Source organism: Manacus vitellinus, unplaced genomic scaffold (genome assembly GCF_001715985.3).
Source record: "Manacus vitellinus isolate BGI_N305 unplaced genomic scaffold, ASM171598v3 scaffold_56_pilon, whole genome shotgun sequence".
Classification (NCBI taxonomy): Eukaryota; Metazoa; Chordata; class Aves; order Passeriformes; family Pipridae; genus Manacus; species Manacus vitellinus.
The window spans coordinates 108,073-134,753 of record NW_021940660.1 but is presented as its reverse complement, the minus strand read 5'-3'; the positions used below and the strand labels follow the sequence as shown (position 1 = coordinate 134,753).

Below are 26,681 nucleotides of genomic sequence, written 5' to 3'. Positions count from 1 at the left end.
GAAGAGGTAGGCTCATTATCAGTATCTCACCAGTTTACAGCCTATACCTTAGCTCTTTGTATAATTGCTTAAGAACCACTTTTGGGTAACAAAGCATTCAAGACTGATACCATTACAATACTGTGAAGAATTTTACTAAGAAATGTGCTATGCACAGAACAACAGACACTTCTTAATTCATAGGTCTAAGGAACAGCTAAGGAGATCTGAAGTGTTATTACCTTTCTAGATGTGTGCATTCTTTGAAGGCCTACACAATACATAAAATGCTGTATGAACTATAAAACATATTAAATTCCTTTGAACCACTGCTAACACTGTATGAATATTAATAGTATGTTCTTTATTTGCTCAGTTAATGTAGTAATTAAATATTCATACCAAAGCTCTTCTTAAAATTCCTGACTACTATTCAATTGTGTCTATTACATTTTGGCTTGAGTATGAAGTTTTGTTTATGTACATTTGCTCTTCTCTGTGCTTCAAAGAAAGAAAATGGAAATTGAAACTTGAAAAAAGCTGAAGAAGCACAAAGGATGCTCAGCTTTTATTAGTACTGATATGGAGTGAATAGAGGGCAGGAAAAAAGAAGTTTAGGACTTGTTTTGCATTCCCAGCTCTCTCCTTGGCTATGCTGGCACTATAACAGTGGCTGAGCAAGAAAGGGTGAAGAAGCATTTAAATTCTCTGTGTCCCTTAAATACTCCAACAAGCCATGAAGGTGGCAACTTCTACTGAGTGGTCACAGAAACACATTGACCAAACACCTATCGTAGGTGATGCCTATCACCTGCATCAGAACAGGAATCACTGGGCTGCCTGAAAACACAAGAAACCTTTTCTCCTTTACTATTGCAAGATGAAAACTAAGAGAGATTCAGGAAAGCACACAGTCACTAAACAGATGGGAATATTTGGGCCATAAAACCTCAACTACTGGAATTACCTAAATGTAACTGGCAAGAGGCATGGGTGGGAGAGTTCAGGATAGCATCTGTTTGCAAAGGGCAATTTTTAGAGTAGTCCTTTGTTCCCCACTAGCAAGATTTACCTAAATCTATTCTGCAGTATTCGTCAAAAAAAATAGCAATTGTAACACAGTATTAAACATATAAAGCACACAGAGATTACCTAGGGGGTTCCTGTATTTAGTTACTTTTTCAAATAATTAGCCTTACCTGCCTTATATCCCGAAGTTACACCCCTAAAATGTCTTTCACTGAAGATCTCAGTGTCTTACAAACAAATGCAAAAAGAAGGAAGACAAAGGGAACATGGAAAATAGTCCCGAGGAGAACATGAATAGGAGGAAGACAGCAACAAGGAAATGAAAAGATGACCACAGGAAAAGGAACAGGAAAGGGACAGACACACACTGTAACAAAAGTTTAAAAAGAAAATAAAAATAGACAATGGAGAGAAAGATCAAGGGGAAAAGAATGCTAATATAAAAGGAGACTTGAGTCACTATCGATTAAATTATGGGAAACACGAAATAAAAGCCAAACCGCGGGAAAACAAATGTGTTAAAATTTTGGTGTTAAAATGCTCCAGACAAAACTATTTATGAAACTGGCATTTAAAGTAAGACAGTGGTCCCTGTGCTGTAAGGTACAATTGTAACATGGAAAGCTGCTTCTGTAAGAGGCAGAACTCTAAAGGACACTGATTTTCTACTTGGATGTATTGACATTGGTCCCTACTTAGGCTTCCTAATCACTCACATTTCAACTTAATTGATGAAAAATTAGCAGTTGTCAGAAACCTCAAAACTCATACCTACCTTAAGTATTTAAACTTATTCAGGGTGGGAGGGGACCCTAAGGCCTACAGCCTTGCTGATACATTTGAAAGAAAAAGGGATAGAAAGCCTCAAACAAATTAGCACTCAGTGTTTTTATAATCAGAGAAAAAAAATTATATCCACACTGAAAGCATGAAAAACCTTACAGCTACAGTATGAAACAAATCTTCACATCTGTGCTAAAGAGAACATCCAAAGCATCTGTTCCATATCAGTAGCTTGGCACACTAAAAAGCAGTTTCCATTGTATCTTAGTATCTTTTATTCATGTCCACGCTTGGTTTTTAGAAAGTCTCTAATATGACAAGACCTCTTATTTTCCCTACATCTGTACAAAGAAAATTAATTTTGGGGTGTAAGGAGCCCTATGAAGGTGTGACAAGAGGCTGTCACACAGACTAAAGGCACACAATTCACCTGAAGGATCCACACTTGACTCCAGCTCCATTACAGAAACACAATCCCTTTCCCTATTTCTATCCCACACCTAAAAATAAGCAGCACTGAAATCACCATTTGAACTAGATCTCCTCTGTGAATAAATTGTGGCTCTAGTACCCTGGACACCGGCTCTGCAAGTCAGACCCGGACTTCAGCTATATAATTCCTTTACAAATACCTGCAGTGTGGCTTTAAAATCATTTTTTAAGTTAGCATGTACTAACTTATTCTTTTCTAAGCACTTAAAAAGTCTCAAAAGCTGTCAACACTGACTCTTTTGGAAATTCAACACAAGTGGGGGGGTTGATGACCTTCACAGGGTTAGTCACTATCTATTAAAGCTGAACCCAAATAACTCCTGTGCTCTTCCATTTCTTACCAGCAGATCACAGATCAGGTACTAGGTCTACAATTTCCAACAGAAAGGAATTGTATTCTTATTAACATTCACTAGTGTCAACATACATGACTCATTAAGCACTTCAAATATTTTCTGGAATTGTATATGTGTATTCTTTTCCAAACTCTTATCATCAGGGAATAAATTCCTAGCAAGACTTGAAGGAACTACAGCTCTCTACAAATTACCAATGTGAATACAACTGTCCTCTAGTTACCTATTCGAAAAATCCACTGTTCTATTTTTGCTGCTGTGTCATTTAAGGTTTGCAGTTTATTAGACCATGCTCTCTGTGGCAAGGACAGGGGTTTCCAATATATTCAGGGAATACTTCAAGGATTGCAAGTCAAGTAAGTAGAACAGATAAGTCCAGAAACCCAAATCACAAACCAGTGGGAATAGCCACGAATGGAAAACAAACTCATCAGTAAATTTGCAGGATTGGAAGTAAAGATATCCTGGCGTGCTACATCCTCCACAGTTATCTACAGGGTTTCTCTTCTGAAGAATCTGGTCCAGGTGATGATGATGAGATACTCAAGTAAATGAAACAGTGGTTTGATCAACAACTGCAATTCCTGTGATAAACAGGATACAAGAAAAGAGTTCTCAACTTCCAAAAATTCTAAGACAGTTAAAATACAACTCTAAACCTGTAGAGACTAACATCTTTTTACACACAACTGTTTTCTACTATGTCACTCTGAAATTCAGCCAGTGTCAGGCAAACTACCCTTCCTATCTTCAGTGATATATAACCTTCCTAATTAAGGAATTGAAAGTGAAGTATTGGTATAATGCAAGAATTGATAAGTTTGAAAACAAATCTACCATCAGCAACCTTAATTTACAACACCGACTTGAAATCAGATGACTCTTTGTGAAGCTGCAGTAGGTTTCCTCCCTTAAGAAGGCTGGCAAACAGTGAAAGGTTAACCTGACACAAAGCATTTCAGTTGTACACCATCATAGACACTTGCTGTCTAAAAGGCTGCATTCACTCACCCCAAGCTGTCTGCCAAAATGAAACGCATCATTGAAGGCAGCCCAAATTTGTGTGGGAGATGTGTCAAAATTGCATAAATATCTACTTGCACTAGTATGAATCAACAGCTGTGATCATCTCAGCAGAGGCAAGTGAGTGAATGCTCATGGAAATTCAACTGTCACCTCTATATGTGGTCCATTTCATGCCACATCTAAATCATACTGATACCCTGCCTAACAGTAACAGGTGAAGTACACCAAGGAACAGTCCAAAACTATTTCAAAGGATATCCATTTGCCATCTCACAAAGTAAAACAATCATGAGCATGGTCTCATGAGAATGAAGGATATTTATGAAAAGAAGAAAAAAAAATAGAATCCTAGAGCAACTGTCAGTATTTATTAGATAGCCTAAAACAATCAAATTCTGAATAAACCAAATACTTTGAAAGCTGAGCAGCAGAGTATAATTTAGCATTATCTGGACTCTTAGTCTGCTGAGTAATTTGATGCAGTACGATCAGGGTTTTAAATTGAGTATGTGGGCACCAGTGAGAAGTCTGCATTACTGAACCATACCACATGCTGAGTCTTAAGATACTAATATCATATTTTTCTACAATTCAATTAAGAAAATTATTCTTCGGTTACCATAACATAGATGGCTGTTTCAAACAGCTCATTATAATCAGCATGAAGGCAGGTTTAGTAAAGAACTCAACATAATTGTTAAAAGACCTGGTCTTTTAATGTGGGAGACCCTACAAAAGCACACACAAAAGCTGCCTTTTCAACAAGAGAGCAGTATGAAGCCCAAGATGCAGAGCAAGTTTAACACCTCCACACAGCCTCCAGTGCATTGTCTCAGTTCCTATAATAATTAAATCCTTCAGCAGTGTAAAAGGCAACCAGCAGACCAGCAGATGCTTTCTTTTTACTGTATATTGGCAGTTCCTGCAATATAGACTACAGAATTCAAGGGTGCTGATGAAGCCCAGCAGCAGCTGTTCAGATCAGGGGGCAGAATGAGATGTCACACACACAAGAGCCCCCTTTCAATAACCACCTGGGGAACTCTGCCTCCTATACCTTGTCAAGTACAATTATCTTGCCACCAGATATTTTCACTCTCTTGCTACATGACCACCTTGGGAAAAGAACTACAGAACATTCTACCAAAATAATAATTCCAATGATGAGAGTACAATGTGCTTTGAGTTTGGGCACGTTATTCGAAGTGTCCATAGGTGATGAACTGTGTTAAGGATCAATTCAAAGTAAAGAACTCATCCCAGTCTTTATGTTACTGACTTACAGTTGAATGACTTTAGAACAACACTATATATATATATTGGTGACCTCATGAAAAGCAAAATTTCTTGAACCACTCTTAAACACACCTTGATATGGTTTGAAGCTGGCTCCCTGCCAAGTCTCCAAACCTTACCACCAGAGTTCCCCCCCCCCTCAAACCTCAGGGAGAAGAGGGAGAAAAAACGAAAGAAAACCCGAAACGAGAGAGAGACAACCAAAGTGAGATATATAAATATATTTACACTTATATATAATTAAAAAAAATAAGGGAAAGGGAAGGGGGAAGGGAAAAGGAACAAAACCAAAATATTATATATATATAATATTCCCAATTAGCAGCCCAATATCTATCCACTAAAAGAGTTAACAAAGAAATAGCTCACTACTCTCCTGGGACAACCGAGGGTCGCTCCGGAACGATCGCCGGCAACCTCTGTCTCCCAAGGTCGACAAGGCCCAACCAGGCCTCGCTCCCCAACACGGCAGACTCAACAGCAGGGAACCTGCACCTCCAAGCCGCCGGAAGGAAAGAGGACGAAGGCCTCTCCTCCTTTCTTCTTATAATCTGGCTTACGTAAAAATCGTAGGGAATACTGGGTAAATCTGGACCCTTCCTTGGTTACAAACTGGTCACCAAGGAAGGCCTAGCCCAAACCACCACACACCTGTAAAAGGTATTCCTCAACCCTGGAAGAAGGGCTGTGTAACTGATTACTGTAAATTTCATGCCTGTATTTTCACGGTTTTTAAATTTACAAATAATATACACATCAGTGCCAGAAATATTCTACCAAGAGGACCTGAGAACTGCTATCTTAGGAAGTCCTCTGCTAATCTTCTGAACTTAATCAAGAGAGTTGGATCCTACCTGTTTTATTCATAAAATTAATCCTATTAAAATCTAAGGTGGTCATACATGCAGAACAAATCAAATACTTAGCTATTTCGCAGCAGTGTATGATAGCATGACACAGAATTTAACTTGGTTTTACAAATACATCCCTATTGTCTTAAATGCAGGATCATCAACAACATTAAGTTTAAAATGGCACTCCAAAATCATAGCAAGACACTGGCTATTTGCATGAATCTACATAAAAATCAACACTCACTGTTGTCATGGCTAAAAATTTCTACATGAGCAGTAACCCATTACTGGTTGTAGCACTGATGCATACGTAAAGGAAAACACAGAAACCTAAAATAGGGACAGTGAAAGCATCTACCTGCAAGCTGTAGGCAAATATTTTTTTTAAACCTATTATACAAAAGAACACATTCAAAAGCAATACAAGCAGCTGCTATAACATATTTCCAGACCTCTGAACAGGCATCAGCTTACTAATTGCCTAACAGACCATCACTCTAACACAAATGAGTCCTTAGGTGTTTTTTAAATAACATATTGAATGAAAACATGGGAGCTAAGCTGTAAGAATATCTAAGAAGCCCAAATTCTGTCTAGGAAGCCTAGTTTTATATCTGCTTTTGTTCAGTATTGCTTTGTTCCACAGACTATTCAAGCCAAATAAAACAAAATCTAAATGAAACACAATATGATCCTGGATTAGTTACTATCTTCTAAAAGACATAATAGCTTATTGAGACAGCAAAGTAGGTGGAGATTAGAAAGAATAACAAAATCAATATATATGCAATATGTAATTGGGAATTTATAACAATGACAGATCTTCCTCTGCCCTTCTGTGGAGATGGTTCTCAGCACAGAAGTAACAATAGTGATTTTCAGACAAATGGACACAACAATACTGCAAGGTTGATTCTTGGTTTTCAGTCAGATAAGTAGAATAGCAGCATGGAGTGTCTGTAGCAAAAGACAGACTTGTTTGATTTGCTGAAAGATGATAATAGAGTATGAAAACTAGACAGAAAAATTATTGAGCAATGGTCTTTTAATGGATCAGAATAAGTGAGGTTACGTGAAACAAAGACAGGAGAGTAATTGGGCAAAACAATTAGAATAGACCCTTGCAACTACTTTTCTGGCTCTATTATTCAGTAAATATTTGTATTCAGATCCTGTTTGCTTTTTTCAGGAACTGGCATTTTTCTATTAGTGACAATAATATGCTACTTCTCAATATGTGTTCCTAAAAAGAAAGAAGTCATTATACAATAAGTACTTGACCCAGTCAGCCTAATTATTTATCTCTTGCACTGCTCTTTTATTTCTAAATGAAAACACAAGAGCAGCTACAGGGGTATTTTCTTTACCAAGGACTGGAAACTCACGAGTTTGTGACTCATTGTTCCGAGGTTGCAAACAGCTGTGCCACCCACGGCTGACCAAAAAGTGACTGAGCCTCTGAACGTGACTCACAGGTCCACCAAAACCTGTGTGCAGATCCGCTACCAGCAAGAGGCCACCCCATCAGGAGTGGAGCATCTCCATACAAATTCTTGGCAAACACTCCCACAGCCACTCTGCTCAAGTTTTCCCTCCAGTTTCAAAAGTCTCCTCAGGGCAGAAAGGGGCAGTAGTTCTGACTTGAGACACAAGTTATCCAGACATCTGCTAAAGCCTGTTAAGTGCACACCCTGCCATCAATAAGCAACACAAACTACAGTTTGAAGAAGTTTGATCTCTGTAACTCACAGAGAAAATGACTCCCTAAGAATGGCAGGGTGCCAATAAACTGTCCACATTCTATCCACCTATGACAGCAACACCAGAGTTAAGAGATGCAACTTCTCTACGCAGAATTTATTTTTTAAGTAAAACACAAGCAAACACATCAATTGGATATTAGGGGTAATACTTATCAGCCTACATAAGGAATAAGTGATAAACATAACAATAGTTTTTACTTCATTTTTGTAAATCAGTAGATCTAACCAGCAGGAAACAGTTTCAACCTCAACAGATTTTAAACTTTTAAAACCTCCGAGATACATTCAAAGCATATTTTAAAGGAAGGTCCATTAGCACGACTGCTGCTAAAAAGTAGACTGAAAATAATATATTTGAGGTCAATCCTGCAATGTCATCAGAGAGTTGGAGTAGAAAATAAGTCTTAGATCCTCTGGCTCAAATGACATTGCCTTTTTAATACCACTATGCCTTGCCACTCAAGGGTATTCCTGATTAATTTTTTTGACAGTTGCAGAGAGGTAGCAAAAATTAAATTGTCCCATCTCCATGTCTGTCAAAACAAGTCAAGTTACTGTCTGCTAAATGTGGTAATTTCTTGAACAGAATAGAGGACACTGAAGAACATGCATAGGAAATTCAAGAACCTCCTAACACAACAGTATGGAAATCACTTCTTTTCGTCAATGAAACATCTGCCATTCATTTATTTGTTCCTTCTAATTGCTGAAGACTTCTACTCCAAAGAAGGTTTTTGTCACCCTAAAGCAACCATCAGTGTGTTATCATTAATACCAAGGGAGTAGACATAACCAAAATATTTTTTTTAACATTGACCAAAAAAACAAATGAAAAAGAAACCCACAAACTATTTGGTCATCCTGTGTCCTTCCAGCCAATCTGTAGCCATTCAAAATCTCCAGCTTACTTTCCCCTTGGGACATTAACAGTCAATAAGTGAATAGAGAGACATGATAATGGTTGGAAAAGAATACGACTAAGAGTAGAAAAAAAAATTTTAAAGGACTTTCCCTAGTTAAAAATCACTCTCACAACTATAAACAGTGAATAAAGTGAAGGAAGCATAAAAGAGCAGACTAGACTTCACAATTAAAACCTTCATGATAGAAAACTAATAGAAAGTCACTTCCTTCACAGCAGCTATTTCAATTCTGAAAGGGTACATGGGAAAAATTATTCTCAAGTTAGGAAAGATCCAACACTGAAGTAAAAAAATAACTGACCTCGATTAAGTTCTCATCAGTATTTCATCATTAAACAAATAGTCTGGAGCTGCTCTACATACTTCAAATCATATGAAACCATAAAATCAGCCAGTATAGTAGGATGAGTATCACAATAATTATTCTTCAAATATATGTTCTCCATTAAACTGGGGAATGTATGACAAAATTTTCATTTAGTCCCATGAGAACCTTTAAAAAATAACTCTTAAATGGTAATACTGAACTGCTTCATCCTCACAAGCATAGAAATAACATGAACAAATGGGGACAAGAGGTGCACATTTACAGAACAGTTACTCGCTGTTTATGCCTTGACCCTACTGAGCTTTCATTTACAGCACATCCACAAACTTCAGTGGAATAAACCAGCTGGGCATCACCTCCTTCTCTGCCTGCAAGTGCTGTGAATTATATCGGGCCTATAAAGACTGTGTCCATCCACAGAAAGCAAGCAAAACTCCAGAAACCTGAAGAAAAATTGTAGTTTGAATAAAATGAAAAAAAGTTTAAGGAATCTCTGATAGAGTTACTCTTATATTTACATCTAACCAGTTTACAGCTGCCATTAGCCATCAAGGTAATCCCTCAGGGACACCACTGTGCTGCAGATGCTTGCATCTCACAATACCAGTGTACACAGTACAGTGTAGTGGTTGTTTCACTTTGAGTGTAAATAGTCTTGTCACCTCCGGCTTGAGAAGAAGAAATAAAATTATCATGTCTATCAGTCTCTGAAGAGTGAGTGGAGCTAACTGGAGGAAGAAACAGAAAACATGGAGTTTGATGCCCAACATGAGGGAGCTGCAGGATGAGCGTGCTGGCTGGTAGGACTGGCCTATTTCTGCCTTGCAAGCAACACTGATAATCAATCTGAAAAGTGGTTAAAAATAACTACCATTCCCACCTCCACCTGCTCCCTGAGGACACAGCCCCTGAATAATATTGCTTAAGCATTGCCATGGAGGCACAAACCTCCAGAGGCTGGTGGCAAGGGCAGGATTGAAGTGATGCTGCTTTTGAAAAGACCAAGTTTCCAGTCTGATTCACCCTGCAAATTTCCAGCACCAGCTTTTATCCTCATCACTCCCCACCAGAGTTCTCTGCCCAGTCCATCTGGAGCAAAGAAGCAAAACAATTCTGGGGACGCCCTCACATATGCTGCAAACCTCTGACTGCAACGGGAAGGAGGCAGAAGTTTTTAAAGTAACGGGTAAAAGCAAAAACAATCACCATTTACAAAACGTAGTCACTGAAAAGCAGCTTAGCCCAACATGTGATTGATCGGTCAAGAGCTGTCTGATCCCTTGAAACCTCCGTGTTCTCTGGTCCTAAAAATGTAACCTCCACTGGAACCTTCCTGCCCAACACTCTCCCTTACACAGGAAAGAGCTTCCGGAGGAGATGAGCTCTTACCCATGTAGGAAGCATATTTCAGAGAATCTGGGGAGGGATGAAGTCAACAGGGCAGGGAAAACAGTTGGAAGGAAGAAAGAGGATCAGGAAAGAAGTGAAAGAGGAAACAGATGCACTGGCAAGAGAAGGAAATACATGTGGGAGGGGGAAGGTAAATGTAGAAGGTGAAAGTAATACAGTTCAGTTTGAGAGGACAGAGCACAAGTTGCAGAACAGAGATGAGTCAAAATGGGTGAGAATTATAGACAAGAAGAGAGAAAAAATAATTAAAAAAATAGCCCAGACCTGTCAGAGCAGTATCTCTTATTAATCACAGAGCAGTCTGAGTTTCTGAAAGAGAAGATCGAGCCACCTGAGTCAAGGTAGAGAAATGTGAGAAACATATTTTCAAGGGGAAAATTGAAAAAAGGTTGTCACTAGCAGACCTGTCAGGAAAATGAAATATCCAACAGAAATCCTCACATTTCAAATTCTGCTGCTCTTTCAAATCAAGATGAAAGGCATTTTAAGTTCATTAAACTTTAACGTGACTTTACTGCAACACTGGATTTTGAGGTCAAACTCTAAAGCTATTCAGCACTAAACAGGAAAAGCTAAATACTACCACATTTCTTTTCCAAATAGTTTTAAGAACATCTCCCAAGAATAGCATTGCTGCAAAACATTTTGAGGACTAATTTTCCTGTTGAACTGCTTAACCACAAATTTTAGATTAGACACATTAGATGAAATCACTGTTCCTCACTGGAATTAAAAGATACATCATTTAGGAGTTATTCCCGAATCTAAAGAATTAAGCAAAATATAATTGTGGTCCTGCATGTTGAGCCACAAATTTGGAAAAACATTTTTAAGACTTAGAAAGCCATTCCCCATGCTTGCCCTCCCATTGCATGGAAAGCGACATGAGTTCTGAGCTAGAAAGACCAAGTCTTTAATTAATATGACAACTACAGTCAGAAAAACTACACAGAGAAATTCCACCAAAACACCAATTCTGCCCCAAAAAAGAACATCTCAACCTTTCTTCACTGCTAATCAGAGATCACATGAACTCACAACCACTGTAATACTACAGATGTAAGAATTTACTCCTCAGGCCTATTCCTAGTGAGGTGCGCTAAGAGAATGTTACAAAACACATTCCCCCTCTTGTTTCAGGAGTTTTTTAATTAGCTTTCTTATGTTTCTCCCATTGGTCATGGCAAATAACTTACAATCTCTTTTAAAAAGTCATTTTTTGTTTTACTTCACAGCAGGTATTTTTAACAATAGAGAATAATCCACATTACATTAATATTGCTAGAGCTTGTGCTCTTGAAATAACGTGATGCGCTATGGGGCTTACAAGCTACAAAAACCTACATTTTCAGAAAAGAGAATGCATACAGTTTAAATTAATCAGATTCCCCAGGGGTCTATGAATCTGAGCAATTATAGCTAGGAAGACACAAATTTGAAATATGCTCCAGTCTGCTGCTCAGGAGCTTCTCACAAGGAGCAGCCCACCCTGTACCCAGCATGGCTCTGCCATTCCCACATCTGCACCCTCTCCCATCACCATGTCCACATACACATGCAAATCACACCCATCCCAGTCAGCAAAGCCTTTCACCTCAGCTAATCAGTTTACCAGGGTCTTCAGCAGAAAGGGAAAACTTATAGGCCTCTGATACAACTAGAGACATTCCAATAGGATTACAGGTGTCACTTCCTTAAAGCTTCATGAAACCTGCAACAGTACAGTGACAGTAGCTACCAGCGCTTTCTGAGGCACAGTCCTTCTAACCAACAACACTGCTTGAAGGCATCACTGAGAACAACAAATGTGAAGTCAAACCTCAGCTTTTACAAAGACTGCCATCTGTTCAGCACACTTGCAGTGAAACCAGTGGCCTCAGCATAACCCACAGAGAAGATGCATCACCATATTCAGTGCTGCCAGCCACAAATGCAAAACGAATGAACAGCAGACCCTGAATAACTTTCTCATGACTCCTTGTAGTGATTAACATCAAGGCAAAGCACTTCTTTGAGATGGATAAAAAGAAAATCAGGACAGGCAGAACTCAAAACAAAATAGCTCAAGTTAATCTTGTTTAAGATATAAAACCTCAGGACAATAAACACCTGCTAAAGACCACTGAAGATTTTAATATAAAAATGCACTCAAAATCCCCTAGAACTGAACAGCCCTAAGAGAACACACACACATCCCAAACAAGCCCTCTAGGTATCGCCCAAAAACTATTATTTCATATCAAGCATTCAAAACCCTAGGCGAGATCCACAAAAAAAAAAAAAAATAAAAGGAGGGTGGGAAATCAAAGCTCAGCAGGAATTTTCAACAACAGTTAAAAATAAGCAGAAAGGTATGCAATACGACCTGAAATCCTGCAGCACTTTGTGCACATGGAGGGGCAATCACTAAGAGAAAGTGAAACAATTATTTCCTCACACAACTTCATGAAATAGCAAAACTGGTACTGCTGTGAAATGCGAAACTTGAGCTGCAAAGTAGCATTAAGAAGTTTTCAAAACACCCACCTCAATATAAGTTAGGTTTTAAAACCTTGGCAGAAATCCCTTTTCAACCAACCAGAAATCAACTGACCATAAGCCCAAAGGCAGCAGCCTGCAAGGGCACTTCAGGGAGTCTCACTCTTTTTTGAGAGTAAAAGATGCTGCAGGCAACAGCAATAGTTTGAACATTCTCTCTGGTGTTTCCTACACTCTACTTATTTTCCAGGAAAAAGAAATTCAAAGCCTGATTTAAATTCTACAGAGATAAGTAAGATTAATGAGTGTTCACCTCGAGTTACAATTCACATGGTGGACTATGTCATCACCATACCTCCATCCACAGACACACAAAATCTGTGGGGACATTAGTGCAGGGAAGGTGTGGTCCTCCATCTACCTTTAACTGTCTCTGTGCTGGAATCAGACATACTCACTTATAGATCCTGAAGAATTCAGAGGGAAAAATACCATGGCCCTCGTGGCCTTTAATCAGCTGATATAAGGCAACACAGCTACATGAGGCAGTTGTTGATGAGAATCTGAAGTCAATCACTGGAGCATGCAAGTATAATTTAAATCTTGACTGCCAACATGCAAGGAAGACATAAGGAATTACACAAGCTGTGATGATGCTGTAGTTATTACACTATTAGTTTAGTGTGGGCAGGCAAAATTACACATTCATTTTTTAATGTATCAAATTTCCCACCCAACAGTGAAGTGAGGCTGCTTTGATGATTAGAATTTTTAGGGGCCAAGCTCTAATCATTGTTTGAGTTGATTCTAAGGCTGCTTTCCATGCAGAAATAGTACGAATGAAGGAACAAGCAAGGATAAAAAGTACCCTAACTACAGACTGTACAGCACATACCCTTATATAACTCAGAAAGAAATAGGTAAAATTGATGGTATCAAGGATGAAAGGGCATATCTAAGGATTTTGGAAATACAAATAATTTTGTCCTGCTAAGCATTAGCAGTTAAAAACATGCTTTAAAAATGCTTTGCTTTGATGGCTGAGGTTTTGTTGCTGGGTTTTTTTTCAGAAAATATTTTATTACAGCAACAGTGTCATATATATATATATATTGTTTGCTTCTGCAAGGCAATCATGCTGTATTCGCTGCATAATTTAAAATAAGTTTCAAGTGACTTTTAGAGGGATAGAATAGTGAAAAAACAGGTATTGAGAGAGGAACTGAATACCTACTAACCAATTATAAAATAAAATTCTGATTGAAAGTAAAGGCAATTTAGAGGCCCAAAATATTTTGGATTGTAATATAAAACAGCTGAACAATACCCATAGGTCTGCAAGAACATTTTAAATAGTACGTGAGTGGCTTTTATACAAATTGCTACAATAGCACTATATTATGAAATTTGAGACTAATGTTTCATGTTCTGAATATACAAAGAAACAAATATCCTACTAAGAGTCCTTCAGTGTTTCACGTTACCAAGACATTCACTATTGTTGTGTAATACAGGATAAAAGAAAGGGTCATTGACTGATATTTTTCCAAAAGATATGTTCTCACTTGACAATGTAGTGAACTGAAGCCAATAGCATTCAATGAGCTTTGAGGGAACATCTTTCTCCTATATATAAAAATTCAAAACCTTACTATAAAGATGTCAGTTCAGACTTCATTTTACACATCATAAGCCTTAGCAAACAGCTGGTAATTCACAATGCCTCAAGTCTTAAACATGGCTTGTCAAAGCAAAATAAGAGGAAAGAAAAGGTAGCTCCAGATAATGCCAAGTACACTGGAAAGTGCAGGGGAAAAAAATTAATAGCCAATTTGACAAAGTACACATCAATTTGTACTCCTCTGTGAAAAAGAGTTTTTGAAATATTGAAATAATACAATGTAAGGTAGTACAGAATATTGCTATGAAGTATTATGGAATGACATGGAAGTACTGCAACATTGTTTCAGAGCAGTAGAAAGGAGAACAAAAAAAAAAAAATCAAAGGTTTGTGATGGGAGTTTTTGTTCAATCTGATTTTTAAAGAACCATAGATACAATTTTAGTATTGAGGGAACGAGTTCAAAAACTGACACCTCTATATCAAGTAAAACTTAAAGAAGATAAAACTGTCAGTGATCTAATAAAACAATACATATTCCTCTGTACTCAGAGATACCCACACAATGCAGGGCACGAGCCAGTACTTCCCTGCCTGCAACAGGCAGTGACTCGTGGAAGGCATATGGAGGGGAGCACACTCCAGGGGGTTTCCTTTGCACCCACAGGCACTTGTCCTATTCCTGCATGGATCAGCTGCTGGTCAGGGAGTGAATGTTACTTCAGCAGAAGGGTCTCCTTCCCTGCCTGCCTGTATTTTACCAATATCAAACCGTGTTCTGAAAGTCCTTCCTGCCCATGCCTCCCACCAACCTGCCAGCTGCTGCTCCCAGTTACCCTCCTCCCCAACACCCACCCCAGTGAAGCCCAGGCTCAGCTATGCCAGGGCCAGGAGGTGCCAGACCCCTGTTGGCACAGCCAGGATGGATGCACCACCACACTCCCTGCAGGATCATCCCCCTCACCCTGGCAGCTGCCTCGCCTCTCTCTCACCTTGCAGCCCTTTCTTTCCTTACCCTCTGCATTTCCTCCTTTACAACTATGATTTAATCAACTCTTTTGACCTTCAAAGGAGAGCAGAAAGGGAGGCATGTGAGAAATCCAAGATCCTCTATCTCACCAGTGCACAAACTGTACCACTATATTATGCTAACCCACTGGTGCTGCAGCCTGGAAAATCACCTCCTGCACTCACAGGCCTAAGGAAGGATGTTATAACATAGTGCCATTATCTGTTATATTAAAGAATAACACAGCATATCCAAGATTGCTTCTTAGGATAAAACTCAGAAGCTTTAAGTGTCTTGCTTGCTGATACCCTCTTCAATACAGCTTCCAACTTCTTCTGACCATTCTCTCTAGTTAATATTTGTTTCTTTTGATTATTTCCTCCTATTTCTTACATATGCATCTCTCCTTCCTTGAACCCTTTTTATTTATTTGTTTCTTTTCATAAGCAGTCCTTCAACTTGCCACTATCATGGGTCTCCCGCCTTTGTTGGACAAGGCTCAGAAAATAATTTGGCTTCTCCCACATGACACAGCAGCAGCATGCCATACACAGACACTAACTTAAATTATCCACTACTGGCATACACTATAGCCCCTGTGAGAAACCAGTATGAATATTTTTCTAATAATGCTTTAGACAGCTGCCAGCACACTAATATTTTGTGCAGGAGGAGACATTTGAGACAATTCTTGGCAAGATGCGTGTGCTGCATTTAATAACTGTATGATAAACGTAATATGTTAAATAAGCTTTACCATACAGTACAACCGTGGTTTTCCCTTCCAACCAGAAAGAATCAATGTGGATCAATTAAAATCATTACATCAGTTTTCAAGCACTATTTTCTCCATCTTCATAAGGTAAGAAGAATTACCTAGGAAAACTAGGTCACTATTTTTCATCAGTTGCTTTTCTTAGAACAAAACAGAGGTCATATTAAGGTTTTACTTTGAACAATATTTGTTCAATATATTTTACCAAGTCTAACATACAGGATATGTATATGTACACATATCACATATATGGATAAACATACCTTTTATGGATAATATAAATCAAAACTGTATTGGCCATAAGATAAAGAATCATGGAAATAAAATTAAATGTGAAGAAGATGTTTAGCAGAACAAAGCACCAGCAAGTAAGCAAAGAGACTGACAAAATTTGAAAATTTAGAAAATATTTTTAAAATAACTGAATTCTTTTAATTCTATGAGAACATACAGTTAGTTTCAAATAATTCAAGAAAATGGCAGGGGGGGATTAAACACATCTTGTTTCTACACACTGACAAAAACTGAACCAGTTTCTAAACTCTTGTTCAAGCCCAAGAAGTTTTACAGTTTCAGAAAAACTATATTATCTAAATGTATCTTTGGGGTACATCCTAGCACCTCACACAACAAAAAACCCACAAGTTATTTTGCACTCCAGTGCTCTCAAAGATCTCTCTGCCAAAGGAAAACAGACTACTGATATCCTGTGGCTCCTGGGGAAGGTCACAAGAACCACTCTAAATCCCTTTTATTTTCTTATTTAGCTCATCTGGTCCCTCCTAAGATCCTAAACTACATCCTCAGGCACAGAGGTCAGCACATCAATTCACTCCCAATCTTTCTCCTTTAGGTAACATGCAGGGTCAAGATACTATTCCTGTTTCCTCCTTTGCAGAGCCACATGGCACACAAGGGTTGACATGCTGGGAAGTGGAAGGGATGCACAGATGCATGCATGGGGGAAAGCACAGGGGAGTATCCCCACCTGTGGGAAGCTTACAGAAGTGGGATGAACATGCACGGAGCGAGGGACAGGAGACTGGGGTTATCATTTGTTGGGGACAGGGAAGCTCCAAGCCAAAGGCAGGATCAGAGGAAATGGAGAGGTATGTCTTGCTTGGCACACCCACATCCTGAGACTACCTGGTACAACTGTAACCAAGAAAAATAAACTCCTTCACAAAAGCTCTGTTGTCACACCAAAATATTACATGGATGACAAAGATAATCAACTTCCTTTGGACTACATGGTCACACCAAAAAAAGTAACTCCCTAAAATTAGAAAACATTTTAACTTTTAATACTAAATTAGGGATACTTTGTTTATTTTTATTAGAATAATAGGAAATAGTTATTTTTAATATTTAATCCATGTCAACATCCCTTTTAGTAAACTCCCATGCCAGTATTGCATTAAGCGCTGCTTTCCTGTTTAGCAATCTCTCACAAGATAACTAAATGCCTTGCAAAAACCATTTCAAAACTAGTTTGCAAAGTACTAAAGATAAAAGATAAGCATTAAACAGATGACATCTTCTGCAAATCCATCATAATCTGTTCATTTAGGTTTCATACTTCTGGTGATAAATTACTTAAGTTCTTGTATGATTATGATTACACATTAGGATTAGTACTTTCTGTTATGGATCACTTCTATTTTTATTATTCTCACCAGCCTACATTAGCCAAGAGGTAGCATCTGAGGAGAGTGAATGGCTACAGCTCTGGAAGACACAGATGCTGAGCTACAGTGCTCCATCCTCCCTCTCACTGTCACCAGGGACTGATGCTCCAATTCGGGGGAAACCCTGCAACACACTGGCACACCAGTCACATCTCTGCTATGCATTCAGCACACTCCCTCTTCTAGCTCCATTCCCAGTGGCTACAAAGTTTAGTCTTGGTGTCTGCACTAAAACCACCCTCACAACACCAACTCACAAGTCTGAATCAGCAGACTGCCCTACACTTAAAGGCCAAAAGGCATTATTTGATCCATTTCTTAAATTTCCTTTTCTGATGGCACATGCATAGGTTGAAATATCTGAAGTGTTAGCTCACAGGAGTTCAAAGAGCAAAATGGTTTTGGGCCTTGACACAGGAGTTCTTAATAGAGCCAACACTTTCCTGTTCTGTTGGGGGGAGGGGGGGAGCACAACAAACAAAACCCAGGCATGTGCGTCCTTGAACCTCAATTTCCAATCTCATACAAAGCCCAATTTTCACAGGCAATCTTGCACCACAAACACCAGCCTCTCAGACAGGAGCCAGGCAGCAGTGAACTGGCAACCTGGAGGACAAAGGTTCACTGGCAAAGCAACAATCCTACTCATCCTTTATATATGCAAGGTTTATACTTTCACATCTGAGGCTCACTTTCTGGAAAGCGTAACTGACTGAATCAGCTTCTGTTCTTCAAAGGACAACTTCCACTAACCAAATATACATATTTTCATAAACTTACAGTAATGCAAATGGAAACAGCCAGCATTCAAACATCTTCTAAACCCAATGTTGTGCAGTCTAAAACCACCGAGACATTCCTCTTACACAGGCATTGTTATCTCCAAAAAGGTAGGGGGGCAGAATCTACAGCTCTCAAATGCATAAAAAAGCCCAGCCAGGAGAACAGTTATGACACAGGGTTCATAGCTGGTGGTGGGACAAAGGCATGCAGGTCCCTGTGCTAGCCAGCCCATAAAAGAGAACATACCTACTGCCATTTGGTCAAGCACATGTTTGTGTTGCAATGCTAAGCATCATCAGTCTCAGTTTCTATTCCTGACCCAAGAGCCATCAGCAGCCCACTGCTTACAAAGCAAAGCAATAGTGTTCCTGTCTGAATGAATGATGTTCCACCAAAAAGCAGCATCTGAAGCCACAGCATCAGTCACAATCTCTACACTTTTCATGTAGCTTGTAAGGGGTTACCAAGGTCCACTGAGCAAAACTGACGAGCATCACTGCGTGATCTGCCACATTCATTCTGAAAAAATAAATCCGTAAGGAAACAAAAGAGACTTACTCAAACGTCAGAGACCTGACACCTACTCCCAGGTCTGCCTGAGGCAGCACCTCTCACTTTCCCATTCTTTGGAGCTGCTGCATTTACAACAACCCCTAAGACATGAAAGCTCGGTTCATAGAGAACAGCAGTAAGAGACAAGACCAAAATGAGTCTGTCCTCAACAAGGCCCATTCATCAAGCCTACCCTTCTCAGTCTCTGTTTTTATTGAGCACGAGTTGTGCAGTAAGAATTCCATGACCCATTCTAAGACCTAGTGGCAGAAAACATCAGATCAGGGAGTACGGGAACTGCATCTCAATTCTAGAAGATGATGGATAAGGGCCATTTGAGTTCAAACAGCTCAGCTGAGCAGTACAGACACAGCACCGTGGTCAGATGGACTGCAAAATCAGCGGCCAAGACAGTTTCTATTCTAATGCCAACTCTGCTCTGGCACTCCATGCCTCCAGTGTCTATAAATCATTACCCCAGAAGGAACAGGTGACTTAGCTAGTTTTTCTACAAGACCCCAAGATCCTATGATGCAGCAAATTTATGATGCAAATTTACTATGATGTCAGTATTAGTTTACTGACAAGTAGTATTCTGAGAAAACTCACAATTCAGGGCTCAACTACAAGCAGATCTCACCAACTGAATCATCTCCAAGCCACTGAGATTTCTGCATAAATTCTGCATAAGAGCTCTTTACAGTCTTTCCCACAAACTGCAAGCAACTTGCAGAGTTTCAACCTACATTTTTAATAACAATTACTGACATTTTTCACTGAGTGATCAGAAAGAGTGTCCTCCAAGAAGCTTTACATAAACTCCACAGACCCTTACTAAAATCACAAAATCCTGAACTCACAGAACACAAAGGTAACATTTCCAGTAAATTTAATGCTGCATAAAGTTATCCATTATAGGTTTTGATCCAGCAAAAGTTCCCCCTGTTTAAACGGTGAAATCAGTGTAGAGCAGAGAAATGCACCACTGGAGAGAGCAGTCTACAGCACCATGGAGTGCAGGTTCCTCAGGCATAGAGCAGACACACAGACAAGGAGGCAACTGTCGTAGCTGTGAAACAATTCCAGAAGCTACACTGCACATATATAAAGCTCAAAATACAAAGTTCAAAAGATGCATTATAAACCAAGATCTACAATTATAATCTGTAGTTCAAACACACTTAGAGAAATAAATAGTAATCTTGATTTCCAAATCTACTCTAAGACAGAAGACAGCATAGCATTTTGGTACTTATTTTTAGTAGACAGGAGACCACCATGGTTTTAATTCATCAAAAATAAAATTAAGTAATAGTTGTCAGACATGCAACATTAGTCTCTAATTGAAGTTGATTCAATGAGTTAGCCACCTCAAAAATACTGTGTCATGTCATGAGGACACCCTTACAGTTCATTTAAAAAAAAAAAAAAAAAAAAGGAAGAAAGAATCTGTTTCCATGCTTTTTATCTACTCTAAGCAGGGCAGGAGACCATTTCCAACAGTTCATAGATGAAGTATTTAAAGCTCTGCAAGCTAAAGTGAAAAAGGGTCAATTTGGAAGCAATCAGGCTAACTACAATGAAAATATAAACCAAGGCTCCTGTTTAGCAAGTCCTGGAACTCTCACAGGTTTTAACCACGCAGAGAGAAAACTTATCTGGATTTCTTCCATTCGGACAAGCCCACCCTCTGTGCTGCTCCATCACTCAGACAAAGTATTGCCTCTGCATATGCCATTTAAGCAGGCACTTGGGCTCTCAAGTACACGGGGACAACCTTTGTACCATTCACATCTAGTGCAAGGGTCTGGGAGTTTTTACTCTGAGTATCTGAAATACATTTTCCCTTTTTGCACTGTGGGCTTACAGAAAACATCACCTTGGTAGCAAGACACAGTTGCTAAAAGAAAGAATTAAAAAGATACAAAATAACTGGGTTTGTAAGTAAACATGGACAAAGACAGACAAAGCAGTGTAATTCACTACTGCTTTCTGCCAGTATCCTAAACGTGAATGGTAAGTTGTATTTGTATAAACCTAAAACGGAACCATAACACTAAATGTTACAGTGTATCCGTTTCTCAATGTTTTAAAACACATGAAAGGCTCATAAGTTAGCTTCCTTGCAGACAACATCTCCTTGGCTGCCACCGTCTCTGCCGAGACATAGGTGTGAGCGAAGCAGTGACAGGAAGTCATGTATATATAGAGTTTCTTCCTGAATTATTAATATAATCTTATCTCGATATCTGAAACCAACTTCGAGGTGCAGTACCAAAACATCAGTCCGAACTAAAAACCTCATTTAAACGGGGCTGAATTTGGAATTATACTTAGTTATTAAATAATAACTACAAAATATCAACTTAAAAAGCCAGAAATAAAAGGCCAGCTATCGAGAACACGATTTCTCATTATTAATCACTCTTCGCCATTCAACTCCATAGGTCACAAGAAGCTCGGAGGAGACAGGCGCTACCAGGGCTTCTCCCGCCGCTCCCCCCAGCCCCTGCCCTGCCTTCGCCGCTCCGGCCGGGCTCCGCTCCCGGCCACGCCGCCCGGTGTGCTCCACCGCCCTCGCCTCCCAGGCTCCGGTCCCTTCGCCCTCCCTACCCATCACACACCTAGGTACAGCCAGAAAAACTAGAAGCAAGGGGTCAATTTGATTTGTAACCTGCTCACATGAAATAGCAACGCACACAGAGATGTTGAAGTGCTGACTCTGGGAGTACTGCCGGAACTTCTCCTTAGCACGGCCACCTCAACGTGAGAGGCGCGGGGGGCCCCCGCCCGACCCGCCTCCCGCGCAGGCTGTGACCCCTCGTGGGGGCTTCGGGAGCCGCCAGCCCGGAGCTGCAGCTGAGCCCTGCCCCGCCGCCCGGGGACGCGCCGAGCCCGGGCCGGGCGGCCACCCCGTGCAGGGAGAAGGCGCCCGCGGGGACTGCCCCGGGTCCGACCCACGCTCACCTCCCTGCGGCGCGCAAGCTCCGCGCTGGAGACGGGCAGCGGCCCACCCGCTCCCGTATCCCGCGGGTCCGCTCCGCGCGCACCGCCGCAGGCAAAGCACGCGGGACCCCGCGAGGGCGCGGCCGTACCTGGGACATCTGGGGGCGCAGGTTGATCTCCTTGAGGTTGATGGAGTGGCTGCGCAGGTTGTTGAGCAGCTGGCAGAGCAGGACGCCGTCGCGCAGCGTCTGCGCCAGGTCGAAGACCTGGGCCGTGTCCCAGGTCACCCGGTGGTTGGGCGGCAGCACCTTGCAGCTGATCAGCCACTGCCCGCACTGCTTCCAGGGTTCCATCCCCGCACCGCGCCGCGATGCTGCGGCCACGGCGGCTCCTGCTGCCCTCCCCGCCGCCCGCCGCGCCGGCCCGCCCGCCCGTGTCCGCACCGCCCCGGGAGGCCGGTCCGGCGGGTCCCACCGCCCCTCGCCCGCCCCTGCCCCGCCCGCGGAACCTCGGGCACCGCGGCCGCGGGCCAGCGCTCGGCCGGCAGCTCGGGGGGCCCGTCCGCGAAGGTCCCTGTCCCGTCCGCCCGCCCGCTGATGGCATAAACAGCGCACCTGCGGCACAAGGCGCAGCGGTGACAGGCAGGTGTGTGAACAGCGTAATGGCACGTTCTGCCTGGTTGTCAGGCTTTTGTCCTTTCGCCGAGCAAAAAGCAGCATACTCTTAGCTACTCCTAGAAATTATAGAGAGCACATCATGGCATAGCATTGTTTTCACCTCTGTTCTCCCTAAAGTATTTTCCACTGACTTAAATTTTATTTGCATTTTAAAGAATGCTAAAAAAAAAAACGTAATAGCTTCCAACAAGCATTCAGGCACCTTCAAATAAAAGAACCACAAGTGATTTTAAGTTACTAAAGGTGACAAACTCCAAAACCAGACAATATGAACACCCATAGTTGACAATATCCTCCACAACTCAAAAGCTATTATTTCCTTTGGATTTTTGAAGCAGTCCTGCAAACCTAATTTCACAACAGAAAATCACTTTAAAGGATACAAAAACTGGTTTTATCCTCTACTAAAATATTATTCTCTTTTTTTTTTTTTTTAAGCAGAGAACCCTTTTAAAGTACTATTAATGTGTAATTTATGTGAGGGGAAAAAAAAAAAAAAACAACAAAACAACAAACAGTCCAGGCTGAGAAAGCCTCCAAGTGCAAAACACTAACATGGTTATTCAAGACAGTCCACAACTATCTCTGGTTTTCACATCTCCTCTGCTAAAAGCCTCACATTGCTGTCTGAGCTCAGATTTTAATAATTTCTGAAAGAATTAATAGAGAAGTTCTGGGAATTTTTTTCTGAAACTGAGGCCTAGCAAGTGATTTGCACATTTCATTAAGCTTAAAATGCTGAATAACTTTTTTATTTCTTTAAACAGGCAGCATGCTTGCTATTCCAGGCATTTTCCTGAGCGGACAGTGGTATTAACCACTGGCCTGTAGTACTTGCCACAGTACAGTTCACCATTTTATGTTGCATTCACTCAAAAAGACAAAGGAAATTATGGCCCAAAATGTAGGATCCAGCTCCATGATCTGTAACACCTGTCTCATCCCAGCAGGTGATGGGATGAGACAGGTGTGATTTACTACCTCATTAGAAGGCACAGGTCATCTGGGAACAGCATTTGGTTCCACTTGAAGATGCACAGAGTTGCAAGCACCTGGTTTGGTTTTCAGATCTCTACTTATGTTAGCTGGGCTGGCAAAACAAAGGGGCTCCCAGGTCTGACCAGCACAGAGAGAGCTCCCAAAGCTGCTCTGTACAGGCCTGGCCTGTCAGACCACAAAGACACTTTAACAAAATACAAACTCCAGTTAGCAGTAAGCAGGTTTGCATCAATCAGAAGAAGAATCCTTATTCCAAAGGATTGGTGCTAGTGCAGCTAAGCTTTAACTCTTTAAAATAACTCCTACATGGGAGAGTGTGACTTCAGGTTGAGTTGCCTCAGCAGTGCCTCCTTCCCTGTAGGTCCCTCCTGCTCTACAGCTACCTGGGCAGCCCGAGCCATGCAGCTCCCATTTCTCAGGAGATGTGAATTCTCTGTTTAACCACCTCAGCCCAAAGCTCACTCACCAGTAACAGGTACATCTGCCTACCCAGAGCAATATTTGATTGTTTTATGCCTGAGCAGCTGGAGGAGAGGGCAGTTTGGAATGCAAACATACTATCAGACTGCCTACAACCAGGCAGAATTAGAGAGAATTTAATTCCTAATTTAAATCAAAAGGGACTGAAAATAACAGTCTTCACTGTGATCATTTGGATATCATCAGCCATCAAAATGAACATCAGAGCAGTTTGATCAAGAATACAGTAAAATACTGTCTCATAGAAACATATTTTTATCTGTGACAAGTTAAATATGAAGTGATAAGTGAGTAAGAATTCAGTTGTGCCCACAAGCTATCCACTCTCAGACTGACAACAACTATAACGCTGAAGCAAATGCGGAAGGCAGAAAAACAAAACAGATAAAAGAAACAGAAAACCATCTGCACCACGTTATCCACATCCCCACTTCAGCTGCCCCCAGCCAGGATTGGTGGTACAGCACCCCGAAAGCAACATAAACAGTTGGGATGCCTTTGCAGAGATACAGAAAAAGGAGCCCTGTTCGCATTCATAAACACCAAGAAAAACACTTCAGGCTAATTGCTCAAATGGATCTAATCTGTTTTACATGGTTAATAGGAGCAATCCAACACTCCTTAATCCAAACATCTGAAGAACACATATGCTTTAAAGGTGGTGGTTGGAATTCTAAATATCTGGAAAACCTACACTGCAGTTTTAAATTGTTTCTTTTAAATTGTTTCTTATATTGCACTGTTACAGTGCAATATAAGAAACAAATTTCATTCAAAATACAATGGTTTCTCTGCTGTACCTCATTTAATCAAGTGATATTCTTCCACATGGAGAATAATCCATATATCCATGCAAATTCCAGAAAAATAGCTCTCTACAAAGAGTCACATAGCTGAGAGAAGGGAAGGGGCAAATGGATTCATGGCCATAAGTCATGGTCAGCACAATCTTGCTAGAGCAGAAGGCTAACTGCTACTGAGGTCCAGGAATATTTGCACATTCACTTTCCTTCTCTCAGAGTACTCTTAACAACCTTCTTCACCTTCCTATATTGTCCACAGTCATTTAATGGAAGGGGTTCAACTTTTCCTTCAATCCTGAAATTTGTTTCTCTTCAAAAGCTACTTTTACATTGGCTTATTTTCTGCTATTACTAGATTAAAAAAAACCAACCAACCAAACAAAAAACCACAAACTCTATAACTCAAACATGAAGTATTTTAAATGAACCATGCTGAAGACATATTGGAAGTTTGTCCTATATCCATCCTGTTCTTCTCCTCATACTCCATAGATCTATCTGGATTGAAAGGGAGGCCAATTTTAAGTAATCTCAGTCCATCTCCTCCAATTGCACTATCACAGGTTGTCCTGGCAGATAGATCTCAGCTTAGATTGCTCAAAAGGTTCAATGTACATGACATACCTCCATTTTTATTAACACATCAATAAGCCATTTGCTGTAGTAGTTTTTTCTTCTGATTTTCTATAAAGAAAACATTTCAGACACACAGTCCCGCTTTCAAAGCAGTGACAAATACAAAAAAAGAAATCTCTACTACAAGAACAGCAGGTCTGAAGGAGATTTGTTCACCAAAAGGCACACAAAAAACCCCAAGCTTTTGCATGTTTTATTTCTCCTTGCAGGAGACAATTGTCTCCTTACTGGAGATACCATCATAAATTTTTTTCTTTACTTGTATCCTATGCTGCATCCTATGAAGATGGCAACTTTCCAACTCTTTTCTTGTTGCTTTATTTAAAACAAACGAACAAAAAAATCCACCTCATTTTGTTTTATAAGGGCATACTTGCAAGCTTTCGGAAATAATTACTTCCTGGTGTCACCACACTTGCTACATTTAAATTACTTATACTGCTCAGTTTTGGAAAAATTAATAGATAAAATACAAAAAGAAAACAACAAATGTACATAAATTCCCTCTTTAAATTACTCTTGCGGATACAGCAGTGGCCATGAACCCCAGGCACAGACCCCTGCTTGTGTGAGATGCCAGACAACAATAACAAAATGGTAGATCTCTTCCCAAAGAGCATCACTCCTCACTTTTTTTTCTTACTTGCTCCCTCCATCACCAATGGGTTCATCAGTTCTGGTGCTGAAAGTTTTCCTGCCTTCTGACGATCGCTCTTGAGCACATTTTTGAATGCTACAGGCAGAAAGAAGTGCAAGGCCGAGCAAAGAACTGCCCTCATTCATGGGTACCAAAGGCCCACTGAAGTCTTGGCTGAGCCAGCCCTGAGCTCATGCTCAGCACGTCCCAATTAGATCCACTCAGTTATACCGGTCAGAAAATTAAGTCCCACATGCTCTGCAAGTGAGAACATGCAGTCTTGTGCCTTGGCCATTTGTATCTTACTCCTGTTCAGAAATACATAAGGCTACCACGGCTCCTGGCCAGAAGCCTCCCT

General features: G+C 40.5%; 1 protein-coding gene across 1 annotated transcript in view; it reads right to left on the bottom strand.

The window, feature by feature from the left end:
- The window catches only part of VAV3 (vav guanine nucleotide exchange factor 3), a 157,990-nt gene extending 135,546 nt beyond the window's left edge, over window positions 1–22,444 (bottom strand). Inside the window, exon 1 of the mRNA XM_029963247.1 lies at window positions 22,241–22,444. Within this exon, the coding sequence (XP_029819107.1) occupies window positions 22,241–22,444 (204 nt within the window). The remainder of the gene's footprint in view (window positions 1–22,240) is intronic.
- Between the last annotated feature and the right edge of the window lie 4,237 nt (window positions 22,445–26,681).